Here is a 12839-nt window from a genome sequence, read left to right as displayed (position 1 = left end):
GGACAAGGCAGAAAGAGACGACGAAGAAAACACCCTTTCACCAGACTTCACACGTCTAAAGCTAGAAAGGCAAAGAATAGAAGAACCCTTCGAGACTTAGACGTTTTCGATTATTGAGAAAGAGAAAAAAAAATGATCCACCGAGAGTCTTGCGCCTGTTCCAAGACGGAACTGGATCTGTTTGCCATGCCACCCACCATGATGACCATGCAAGAATCCCAATGGGTGGAATTTCATCCCGTCTCCTCATTGACCGATTCCGCTCCCATCGAGTTTGAAATCAAAGGACAGCCCGAAGATTACATCGATCTGAATAGCAGTTACTTGTAGCTGAAAGTCAAAGTTCTAGACAAGACAGGAGGTGATATAGACACTGTAGCAGTAGCTCCCGTCAACAATTTCATGCATTCCTTGTTCAGTGGAGTGGACTTGTACTTGAATAACAAACTAATCAGTAGCAGCATGGATACTTACCCTTACCGTGCCTACCTGGAAAATCTCTTGACGTACGGAATAGACGCCAAGAACACTCATCTCAATGCCTGTGTGGTATAGGAAGCTGACGAAGCAGGCCAGTTTGAATTATTGGAAACTGATACAACTGATTAAAAGAAAGAATGCAATGAGGGATGTGTAGAACGAAGAAACAAAATCAAAGATGGACAGAGTTTAGAACTGATGGATCGTTTGCATTTGGACATTTGGTTGCAAGAAAAGTATTTGCTGAACGGGGTGGATGTCCGCCTGAGACTGAATCGTAGCAGTAGCGCTTTCCATTTAATGGCTGATAGTGACGGTTACAAAACCAAAATCCAAGAAGCCAGACTCTACGTACGCCGTGTGGAAGTGTTACCTAAAGTGGGAAACGACATCAGTCAGACGTTGAGCAGAACGACTGCCAAGTATCCCATACGACGCGTGGAAGTGAAAACCTTCACCATTCCCAAGGGACAGCGATCCATGATCGAAGATCATCTGTTCCAAGGACAGTTACCCAAACGTTTGATCGTTGGTATCGTCGAGAATACAGCCTTCAACGGAGCTGCCGAAAAAAATCCTTTCTACTTTCAACACTTTGGCGTGTCCAAGATCGAAGTCAGTCGCGATGGCAAGACCTTGTGTACCCGACCTTTTGAACCTGACTTTACCAAGAAGAATTACTTGGGATCGTACTTGTCCCTGTACGAAGCCACTGGTCAGTTAGGAACCAACACCAGTCACGGTATTACGTACGAGGATTATGCAGGAGGCTATGCTTTGTGGGCTTTTGATTTCACTCCAGACCAAGGCAGCGACGAGGGACATTTCCACCCTATAAAATCCGGCCAGATTCGTGTAGAAATTCAGTTTGCAAACCGAGTCCCTGATGAAACGGTGAACGTCATCCTGTATGCAGAATTCGATAATACGATAGAAATCAACAGTTTGAGAGAAGTCATTCTAGATTACTAGAAGCCATGGAAGACTGTTATCCCTCTTTACCTAGTGGAGAAACTTTAGACATGAAATGTGAGGAGACTGTGAAAGAAGAAGAAGTGATCATGATGAAGTCAAGATGGCCAGAACAAGAAGCCCATTTAGTCTCCTGTTTTGCCAAACACTTGGTCGAAAAAATGACGGAATTGATCAAGAAAAATTGCTATGGATGTCAAAACGATCGTCCCAGTCAAATTCAACACGGTAAATGCCTGATGTTGAGTCAAGAAGAAAAATTGGACGAGTATCTGGACGAAGCTTGGAGTCTCATCTCGGACGAAGACGTGTTGCACCAGTTGCATAAAGACTTGCGTGAACATTCTTGTCCACCATTAACCACTCAAGAGATCCATCTTATCGAAGCTCTCCTGAATCAGAGTGAGGAGACGAAACGAAGAAACGGTTATTCGTCAGACATTTTCAAGCAAAAAGTCAGGATCGAATTGACAACGTATTATTACCTGTGAAGAAGAAGAATAAAGCACACAAAACATGGATACCTGGGAACTTTGTTACCTTTTGAACCACAGTTCGTATACGGCTTCTTGGAATCCTGTCGTCTGTGCTAAAGATGAACTCCCTCATCGTAAACCTCAAGACCATCTAGCTTACGTGATCAACACGGACGACAGTCATCTCCCAGGAACCCACTGGGTAGCCGTTTACTTTCCTCAAGAAGGATGTGTGGAATATTTCGATTCGTACGGATTGCCCCCTTTGGAAGACGATATCATCGACTTTATGAGAAGAAATGCTCAAACCACCCGATTCAATAATGTGAAATTACAAGGCACAGATTCCTTGGTGTGTGGACAGTACTGTGTGTATTTTCTGCATCATCGCAGCCTGGGTTATTCCTTAGAACATTTAGTGACTCATTTTGATCCTCGTTCTTCTTCTAGAAACGATGTGAAAGTAGATCGATGGTTTTGTGATCATTATGCTTATTTTTTGTCTCAAGCTAGGAAACGTAGTGTCCATCAATGGCCTAATGACTTCCAACAGTGGAAATCACAATTTCATTCACAACGTTGTCAGCCCTGTTTAAAGTAGACTGTAAATTGAAAAAATGTTTGTGATTAGAAAAAAAATGTTTGATATTATAGTGTTGGATTATTGTTAAAAAATGTTAGAGTTGTTGTTTAGTGTTAAGTGATTTTTGAATAAAAAATGTTGTGTTTTGAAAAAAATGCCTTTGTGGTTTGTTTGGCTATAAGAATGTTTGATTGATGCTCTTTAATTTCTTACTATCCCTCTCATGACACTCATTGAACGTTGCGACTCGAAAACCGTGTGGAGGATGTTTTCCTTCACGTCCGCGCTTTGACTTTATTTGAAAAAAAATGTTTGATGTTATATTAAACGGTTATTGTTGAAAAAAGTTGTTACTTGTTAGTGTTAAGTGATTTTGAATAAAAAATGTTGTGTTTTGAAGGAAAAAAAATGCCTTTGTGATTTTTTTTTTGCTTTAGGATCCTGATTCATGCTCTTTGACTTCTCTCTATCTCTCCCATAACACTCATTGAACGTTCCGACTCGAAAACCGTGTAGGAGTGTAGGGATGTTTTCCTTCACGTCGGCGCTTTGACTTTAAAACCGGGGCAGTTTCCAGTCTAACCATCCATTGTCGACTCATCCTCCTACGAAGATGTGCTCCAAACTAGCTAAGCTAAACGAAACCTACGTGAATTTGCATAGGGTCAGACACAGTCTGATACCGAAGCCAGAAGAGATAGAGAATGTGAGAATGCTAAAAGTCACTGAAGACCTGATAGAAGAGCTCTTCAGAGAAGAAGTGAACAGGGAGAAAGAAGAATGGACAGAGAAGTACAGACTTCAGAGACAGCAGCAACAGCAGCAACAGCAACAACAACAACAGCAGCAGCAACAACCTGAACCTGACAGAGGCTTTGTCGATTGTCGTATCGACACCAAAGAGTTCTTCTTCTCTTTCCGAAGAAGCAGACCTATCGCCAGAAAGTCTATCCTCAGACGACATCGCATTCTTAGAAACTAAAAGATTGCCATAGCTAAAAAAAAAAAACAACAGCCCTTTTCAGGGCTACCCCAATACTCTAGAAAAGAAATAACCATCGATTTGCCAATGTGTGTAGGTAGAGTAGTGTGAATATAAACACTAACTCTTTTTTTAAAATGTGACGGTATGTGTTTGTATATAAGATTGTGTGTTTGTAAGTGCTCACGTACGTTTGTGAGGATAGTAGATTAAGATCATGTCTTTTTTTGGTGTTTGAGGTGTAGATTTGGGGTTAGATTGGATTGTTTTGTGTATGTGGATGGTCTATTGAAGTGATTAATGAAAAAAATTTGTACAATAGTAATGGGTAGCATAAAAAAGTGAGTGAGTGTTTCTTTTAAGTCCGCGCGTTGTTTGGTCATGATCTAGGTAAGATCAATTTTATGTTTTTAGGGGGATGTTTTCCTTCACGTCCGCGCTTTCACTATAAATTGAAACTCGCTGGGCAGTCTAGCTACCCTTGTTGATTGATCAACACCAGAATGAACACCAGACTAGCGAAACTGTTGGAACTTCATGTGCATCTGGAATATGCCAGGTGCCTGTTGAACGAACTGGCCGCGGAGGCCATTGTCGAAGAGGGAAGAATGAGAGAGGAGGAGGAAAGAAGAAACAAAGAAGAGGAGGAGAGAAGATACAAAGAAGAGGCGGAGAGAAGATACAAAGAAGAGGAGGAAAAGGAGAGAAGAAGAAGAAATTTCAGAATCCCAGAGACAGAAAATTGGGATTCTGAAGCTATTTATCCTCCCTCTGCTCTCTCCCCAAAAAAGGTAAAAAGCAACTGGGGAACAAGATGTGTATGTGGCGCCAGGCCTGGAAGGTGCCACCATTAACCAGGTGTCCATGAAGTTCCAAAAAAAAAAAAACCAGCCCTTTTCAGGGCTACCCAATACTCAAGAAAAGAAATAACCATCAATTTGCCAATGTGTGTAGGTAGAGTAGTGTGAATATAAACACTAACTCTTTTTTCATAGTGCGAGTGTATGTGTTTGTGTGTTTGTGTTTGTGTTTGTAACTGCTCACGTAAGTTTGTGTGAATAGTAGATTATGGGTTTCTTTATTGTTTCTTAGCGTATGTGGAGAGTATAATTCGGGTTTTATTATATGAAATGAGAAAAGTGGGGGATGTTTTCCTTCACGTCCGCGCGTTGTTTGGTCATGATCTAGGTAAGATCAATTTTATGTTTTAGGGGGATGTTTTCCTTCACGTCCGCGCTTTTCGTATAAGAACCCACAATATTCGTCGTTCAAACCATTCTACGGAATAACAGATAATCGATGGAAGTGTCGGCGTTGTTTAATGATTTAAGAAATGTTTACTTTTGGATGATGGATGGAGAATATACTATTGAAAGGATAGAAAGAGAATGGAGGTTGAGAAAAAGTCTTGACTATGTCAATGAACTAAAATTAGCGAGGAAGATGACAGAGGAGATGATAGAGGAAGAAGTTAAGAGATTGAAAGGATTGATTCAACCAGAGTATGTAAGAGTGGGGACTATAAAAGAGTATATGGACAAGGTAAAAGCAGTGAGATGCTATTTAGAAGAGCTAGAGAAATGGTCAGAGTGGAAGTTTGTGAAAAGGGGCATTGAACAACTAAAGAAAGCGGAAGAAAAAATGAAAAAGATAATAGAGGAAGAAGTGCAGAAAATTAAAGACAGGTGGGCAAAAGATAGAAAAGAAGAAGAGAATAGAAAGAAAAAAGAAGAATATGAGAGACTGAACAATAACTGGACAAATATCCAACAGAAGTTCCGAGCCATGGGTCACCCGGACTGGATACCGGAAAATGAAAAGAGAAAGAAGAAGGGAATTTGGGGAAAGATTAGGGGCTGGATGAGGAAATGGAGGAAATAGAAGAAGAAGCAGAAGAAAGCCAAAGGCCCTTTTCAGGGCCACCCATATTTCTCGAAAAGAGAATGACTTTCAATTGCCTACCCCTTTTTTTAAAAAAAAAAAATTTATTTTAAAATTTAAAAAAAAAAAATAAAAAAATCCCGTATTCAATTTCCCTTGACGCTAGACAGTCCCACGATTTATTCCCATGTTCAATTCCCCTTGTCGCTCAACAGTCCCAAAATCTATTTCCCATGTTAATTTCCCCTTGTCGCTCAACAGTCCCACAATTTTTTCTCCATGTTAATTTCCCTTGTCGCCAGAGTGTCCCACGATTTTTCTCCATGTTAATTTTCCATTGTCGCCAGAGTGTCCCAGGGGTCTCTGTAATGCTAATTCCCATTGTCGCTAGGGTATCCCCATTCACTACTACTATTCTACTTTGCGGTCTCCCATCACCCTCAGTGGAAATTACATCGTGCGATTTGACGTCGCTAAATCCATCGGATCTGTACTGAGGTTTATCACTGAAACTACTCTTTCACAAAATGAAGAATCTGTCTCCAACGTGATTTATTCCACCTCGATTAACGTTCCTCCAGGCACTCTCGTGCAACTTCGTCCGAATCCGCTCATTTATTATCCCATCACAAGCGCGTACGCGATCTGAAAATTACCATGTGGTTAAACGATCGGTCTGATAATAAAGTCGATAATAATTGCGAAAGAATCAACTGTTATCTGCACGTCTGAAGTAAAGCGTCGTAGCCACAAAGCAGTTCCCTAAAATGTTCGCAGTTAAAATAAAGCAACGATGAGGATTGACGCGTTCATCGACGTAAAATCGTTGATTGATTTTTATCCACGCTGTTTTCTTCCATTCAAGCAACACTTCCAGGCATTGTCGCCAAAGCCATAAGAGCAGCCTCTTCAGTTGGAGCGGCGGTAGGACAAAAAAAATCAAGCCACAGTCATTGACCGCAGAACCGTCTCCCTTGGCAGAAATGCCTATCTCCAGGATGTTAAAAAGGCTCTTCGAAACACGATTAGGGTCCTCAGCGATCCATCTGAAGGAATTTTACAGGACAAAAATGTCGGAATACCCAGTACACCAGCCTCCACATGTCCGAATTCGGCTTAAAACGAGTATGGCAATTTTTTATCACACTCCTATAGCATAGCATCATGTATTCAAGATTCACTCTCGATTTTCTACGACTCAATGAAGATTCCCCTGTGGAAGATAGCATCACCGAGTATGAGTAAGTGGAGTATCAGTACACCAACATAATCAATCTCAAGGCTGGAAACGTGCCTGGGATAACATTGAAAAGACATCTTCTCTACACTACAGGCAAACCTCTATTAAAGAAAAACAAAGTGATAGCGATAACGAAGTGAGACAATCCCCACCCCCCGCCTTTGATACCCCATAGAAAAATGAGCCAGAAACCCATTCTTTATGGACAAATGAGCCAGAGCCGAAAAAATACTATAAAGTGAGATAGCATCCCTAAATCACTGTACTATTGATGTCTAGCAGTGGGACATTATACCGCATACATGTATCATCATGTCCCACCCAGTCACTATCCTGACACCAGGCCGAACAGTTCTTACACTAACCTCTTAATGCTGAGCGCTAAGCGAGACAGCTGCTAGTACCATATGTATGTCTTTGGTATGACTTGGCCGGGGCCAAGCTCACGACCTTCCGCATCAGAAGGGGACGCTCCAACGAGTTAGGCCACCAAGACGGTGTTTAACCTGCTGAATAATGCCATGAAATATTTACAGTGCATCATTACACTCGTTTGACAATACGATGAAATATTTACCACACATCGTTGCACTCATTTAACAATATTATGAAATATTTACCACGCATCGTTAGATTCGTTTAACAATGCTATGAAATAATTACCACTCATCGTTATACTGGTTTAGCAATATCATGAAATATTTACCACGCATCGTTATACTGGTTTAGCAATATACCACGCATCGTTATACTGGTATAGCAATATACCACGCATCGTTGTACTGGTTTAGCAATATCATTAAATATTTACCACGCATCGTTATCCACGTTTAACGGTACTGTGTTGCTGGAAACGCTCATCGGTTACAAGATAAGTCCATTTTCTAAATTCTCAGTCGATGAGATATGTAAAATGTCTATATATATTGTTATCTCCAATGTTATAATAGACTGTGTGACTTTATACGGTTTGTTGAAATATACAAATTGTGTCTTATGTTTGTTTGTTTGTTTGTTTGTGTAGCTTTACCGCAGTTTACATTTTCTAACTTGGAGTGACTGTAATGCATTACATTTTCTGATGCATTTTGCTTATGAAAGAAGTTACCTTGCGTACGGTTTTAATTCTGCAGAAACGTTGCTGTCATACCAAATTAGTGCACACATTTGCAGACAAGTTATATTGCATTTTAGAAAACTTTGTAAAATATGTTTATTAATTTAATCTGTGTGATTTGTCGGGGGTGTATGGGAATATATTTTCATGAAATATAAATTTGGTCAAGAAAAGCCACTCGCTATAAAACTATCACACTAGTTTGAAGAAAACAAACATCACTTTAATTTTGTACCCAACGTTACCTTTTCCTGACTTACTATTCGATTCAAGTCGATTTCTATAACAAGGAAAGGAAATATTTGTATTACCCGGCCAAAAATATGGTAAGCACATTTTGCTTGTTAAAAAGAATTACTCTTCGTCATTACATTAATTTCACATTTTGCTTGTTAAAACGAATTACTCTTCGTCATTACATTATTTTCACATTTTGCTTGTTAAAAAGTATTACTCTTCGTCATTATATTAAGTTCACATTTGATGTTGAACGCCTACTTGTTCTATCCAAAATTCTTCATCCTTTGTGCTGAACAATCTATAATCAAAGTACAACCTACTGTCGAACAAAACCCATACCATGAATTGAAAATTCGTCTTCTTCCTCCCTTTCCAAAATAGCTTTCAAAAATAGCTACAGATTAATATGAATAGGCAGATAATTTTAAACACTGTATGTTATTCACCAGTAATGTACGCAATATTATTAATTATTTCTGATATATCGTCTTGCAACCGTCTTTCCGACCCTCCCATAAATCTAAATTGATTTGAAAAGGGCTGTTCAATATTTTGCTGTTACTTGTGGGATTACAGAAAATCTTTGAGCAAAACTGGTAGAAACAAAAAATGTATGATCGAGATTCTGTCTTACTAATATAATCTTTTTAAAGACATTCCATGAAATGGACCCCAGTTTTTGAATACCTTCTACCTCAAATTATCACGAAAGGTATATTTATAAAGATTACATAAGCGACCATAAAATAATATTAAGGCTACAGTTGGATACATTTATAGATACGAAAGATGAGTAATAGTGATACGAGTGTAACCATGCGATTATTATCTAGGTAAATAAAACGCTTATTCTCTTCCATTTCATCCCTTACTCATTCGATTTTGAAGGGAGTCTCCTTTGTCCTCGCATGCGGCGCAAAAAGACAAAGGTCACTCAAATTCGTCTCATTTTTTAAGAGTTTTCAAAGACTGGGAACGAATTATAATAATTGTTTAAACTTTTAGATCATGCGGCCGTATCCGGTGACGATACGACTCGAAAGAACGCTAGCGTTTAAGTAAAATGCATTAAAATTGGCATAGTTTTGAGCCGTATTTTATTTTAGTTTTAATGCCGTTGTTGGCCTGAATATAACTTTTTGTGGCATGTTTTCTCTCTCTGTCCAGACAGCGGTTTCGTCGAATATAACGAGTACTGCGAACTGATCAAAGAGTTTTCTAAACCATTAGAAACAATTAAGACTGAGCTTCGCGAAGCATTTCGATACTTTGACAAGGACCACAATGGAATACTGGACGCCAAGGAATTGAAACAAGCTCTCCTGTCTCTTGGAAACCCTCTGACAGATGAAGACGTCAATAAACTTTTTGTTCTGATGGATTTGGATGAAAATGGCAAGCTTAATATAGAAGGTATGCACTTTCTTTCTTTTTCTTTAAAGAAAATCACAAGATAAAATGAAACGTGGTCTGCAACATGCAATAACATCTCACATTTTTTGGCAAACGTGTTCCTCATTGTGTCCCAGGTCGCACATGATATGCTATGTATTAATTCAATTAAGGATTGTACTTTCTACGACTTCCCCTGTTTTATTTCCTTTGTCCACGTAATTATTATCATGTGTAAATAACATAAATTTTCAGAACATTAGCATGTGAGCTGTTATTCATCTGATTTTATGTGTTCGAATTTCCAAAACTAACCAGAGTATATGGAAGGGTGACAAAACCAGGCTTTCTAATCTGTAATTGTTGCAGTTGCTTAGAAAAAAAAAAAAGAATTTCAAAACAAAAAATTGCAGAGACGGCTATTTGAAAAATAAGAAACCTTCTTCATTCGGGAAGGATGTAGATATCAAACATATAACGTACCAGTACTATTTGAATCAATAGCTGACTTTATAAATCCAATTAACATGTCCCCCAAAGACTTTATAAATACACAAAACATGCCTGCCAAAGCAGTTAACATGCCCGCCAAAGACTTTATAAATTGACTTAACATGTCCGACAAAGACTTTATAAATTCACTTAATATGATCGACAAAGACTTAAATAAAGTCACTTAGCATGACCACCAAAGATTAATGAAAATGGATAGTTTTCAGAACCGTCCTTTATACTGTAACATCGACGTACCTTATCTTTGTTGCAAAAACAAGATAAAAGTAACTACTTTAATTTAATTTAAAGACCTATACAAACATATGGAAATTAATCCAACTGACATAATTACAACGTCTGCTTATGATCGAAATATATGACAACTGGATGCTAAAAACCTGATCCCAGCATCTAATATTGCTAAATTAATGGATCAGTAATTGTTTTGTTTATCTAATTTTAATCATTATCCTACCTTACATTCCTCTCACTTGACCCATCGGGGGATGAGGGGTCGTGTGATTGACTATATAATGCTCGCTAAATGGCCAGAACCATTATTTATCAGTTAATATTGCTTGAAGGGCATATTACCCCACTCCCCTCCACAGGATCATAGATATCCTTTGACTGTTTGTATGTCTCTGGAACGTTAGCCTAATATTTCTTCATATGTCTAAATATTCATTTTCTATTGATCTCCTGGTGGTTGAATAAGGATCAAATAACTGATACGGTTGGTGTTTTCAATACTTATCTAATTGTAAGCAGAGGCCCTTGAATTTTGCATAAGAATGTGATATGATTAGATCAGCTGGCATTGTACATTAGTTTTGTTTTTGCGTTTTTGTTGCGTTGGGTACGTATGTAGAGAAGTTCGGCAATCTTATTAATCTTCAATTTCATAGCAGATCATACTTGCATAGATCCTCAACGTTTGGTAAATTGCGTTGAAAAAAATATTCCAGTGGAACAGCGTACCACTATCATGCAATTCAACCGAAATGTAAACTAAAATGTCGAAGCAAATGTCAATCTTTATTCACCCACTTATAATATGACAAATGTTTTCCAAGAAATCACTGGATTAGATGTCGCTGGACTAAAGAGCACCTCAGACACGTAAGCATCTCTCTCATGCACAGCACTGCTGAATTAACATGAAAATGAATTGGTGTTTTGGTCACGCGAAAAGTGATACTAAAGAAAGGGATTTGTCCAATGAAAACAAAGCTGTTTCCACTTGTGTATCATGGCTTAGAATCACAGCAGCAAAACACGTTGAAGGCACATCTCTATATACCATATTAATAAATGTATTTCCTCTTTTATCTTTCAGAATTCACGAAGTTTTTATGCGAACCAATTTTAATCAAAAAACGTTAATAGTAGTGCCAGTCTGTTTTCAAGCCTTGCTGAAGATAATTTCGCTTTTTAATAAGAAAATATGCATTCTTACTTTACTGATATTTATCATGATATGTGTTTTACTTCTAATTGCATCTTTTAGAGGTTTACATTCTCTTAATGTCATTTCTTCAATGTCGATGATACACACATTTACAAAGGAGGACATAAATGTGGAATTTGTTAACGCTAATAGTATTGGAATCTTTCATACTTATCGATTGTTCAGTGTATTTCTTATACCACTTTAAAGGGGAAATAGCTCGGCAAGATATTTTATGTAAACCCTTCAGTAGATAGATTTATAAATTTATTGTCCACTTAGAAATAGGGCCCTTTTACAAATGTTTCGGAATTGTATATCTTGCTTTTGAAACTAAGAAATGAGCTGTAAAATGTATTAATATCAACAGATATATATATATATATATATATATATATATATATATATATATATATATATATATATATATATATGGCCGGAGGTCTAAAGTACTGAATGATTTTTGTTTGTTCTGTTCTGTAGAACTTTAAATGAAGAGATCTTTTTATAATTGATATTAATTTATGCTTGTTTTTTATTTATATTTTCACATACTCCATACATACCTGTATAACTTTGAATCATCTTGTCATAGAATTATAGATGTCAATAAAGCTGAATAAAAAAAAAATACACTTTTGTTTCTTTACATATTTGCATTGCAAGTGTCACCAAACATTTTGCTCAGAAGCAAATGTCGTTTATATACCACTGATTCAAAGCTAAAAATGATCCACTTCCCATCCTCCATGAATGATGTCAGAGTTTAATAAACCATCTAGAAGCATATATACAGGTAAATCAAATGAGAAATTAAGTTCCACCTTCATCTTTAACATCTAATAAGTTGTGCTTACTTGGATCTGCTTCCTGTATTACGTAATAAAGTACTGAAATAATCTAAGTATTGATATTACTACTGTCGCATAAATGAAGACAATGATGGACAAATGTCTCCCCCATATACATACACGCAGAAAGGTTTGAGTTTCTTAAAAACAGATTATAACTAAAACGCATCATTTAAGAATATTTGAAAATAAACCTGTAGTTTTCAATGGAAATTTCTTCAGCGAGAAAGCACTTAGATTTTGGGGTACCAATTTGTCAGCGCTAACACTGCAGCTTATGTCATCCATCTGGTTCCAAAATTCAACAAACACTAGTTTTAGCAAATTATTTACGTTGCTGAAAATGACGTTAAAACATGTTTATAATAAATTTCAAAATAAATTACCACATAAAGGTGGAAGAAAAGAAAATATAGTACAAAACCAATTTATCGACGGATTGGATTACACAATTATAAGTACCGAAGATGTATACACAATTTACAAGAAGGTTTGCACTGTTATGTATTGTTTTTGTTTTTTTAATTTGAACACAGCTGGATTAACGACCCACTCATATTGTTAGCTATATATTATCCTCGGGCTCAAAAGGTGCTGGCGAACTTGTTTGAAGTTAAAGGTGTGAAATAGTTTATAAGACGATTGAAATAAAAAAAATTACAAATCAGTGAAATGGTTGA

The 12839-nt window shown here is 37.4% G+C and overlaps 1 protein-coding gene across 1 annotated transcript in view; it reads left to right on the top strand.

The window, feature by feature from the left end:
* LOC149773206 (neo-calmodulin-like) overlaps positions 1 to 11908 on the top strand; it is a 66282-nt gene extending 54374 nt beyond the window's left edge. Inside the window, exons 4-5 of the mRNA XM_089946634.1 lie at positions 9139 to 9384; positions 11198 to 11908. Of these exons, the coding sequence (XP_089802760.1) occupies positions 9139 to 9384; positions 11198 to 11244 (293 nt within the window). The 3' untranslated portion in view covers positions 11245 to 11908. The remainder of the gene's footprint in view (positions 1 to 9138; positions 9385 to 11197) is intronic.
* Positions 11909 to 12839: the final 931 nt, after the last annotated feature.

This window comes from Sinohyriopsis cumingii, unplaced genomic scaffold (genome assembly GCF_028554795.1).
Source record: "Sinohyriopsis cumingii isolate HCF-2022 unplaced genomic scaffold, ASM2855479v2 utg000813l, whole genome shotgun sequence".
Lineage (NCBI taxonomy): Eukaryota > Metazoa > Mollusca > Bivalvia > Unionida > Unionidae > Sinohyriopsis > Sinohyriopsis cumingii.
Note: the sequence above shows the minus strand (reverse complement) of the source record. Positions and strands in the feature narration are given on the sequence as shown.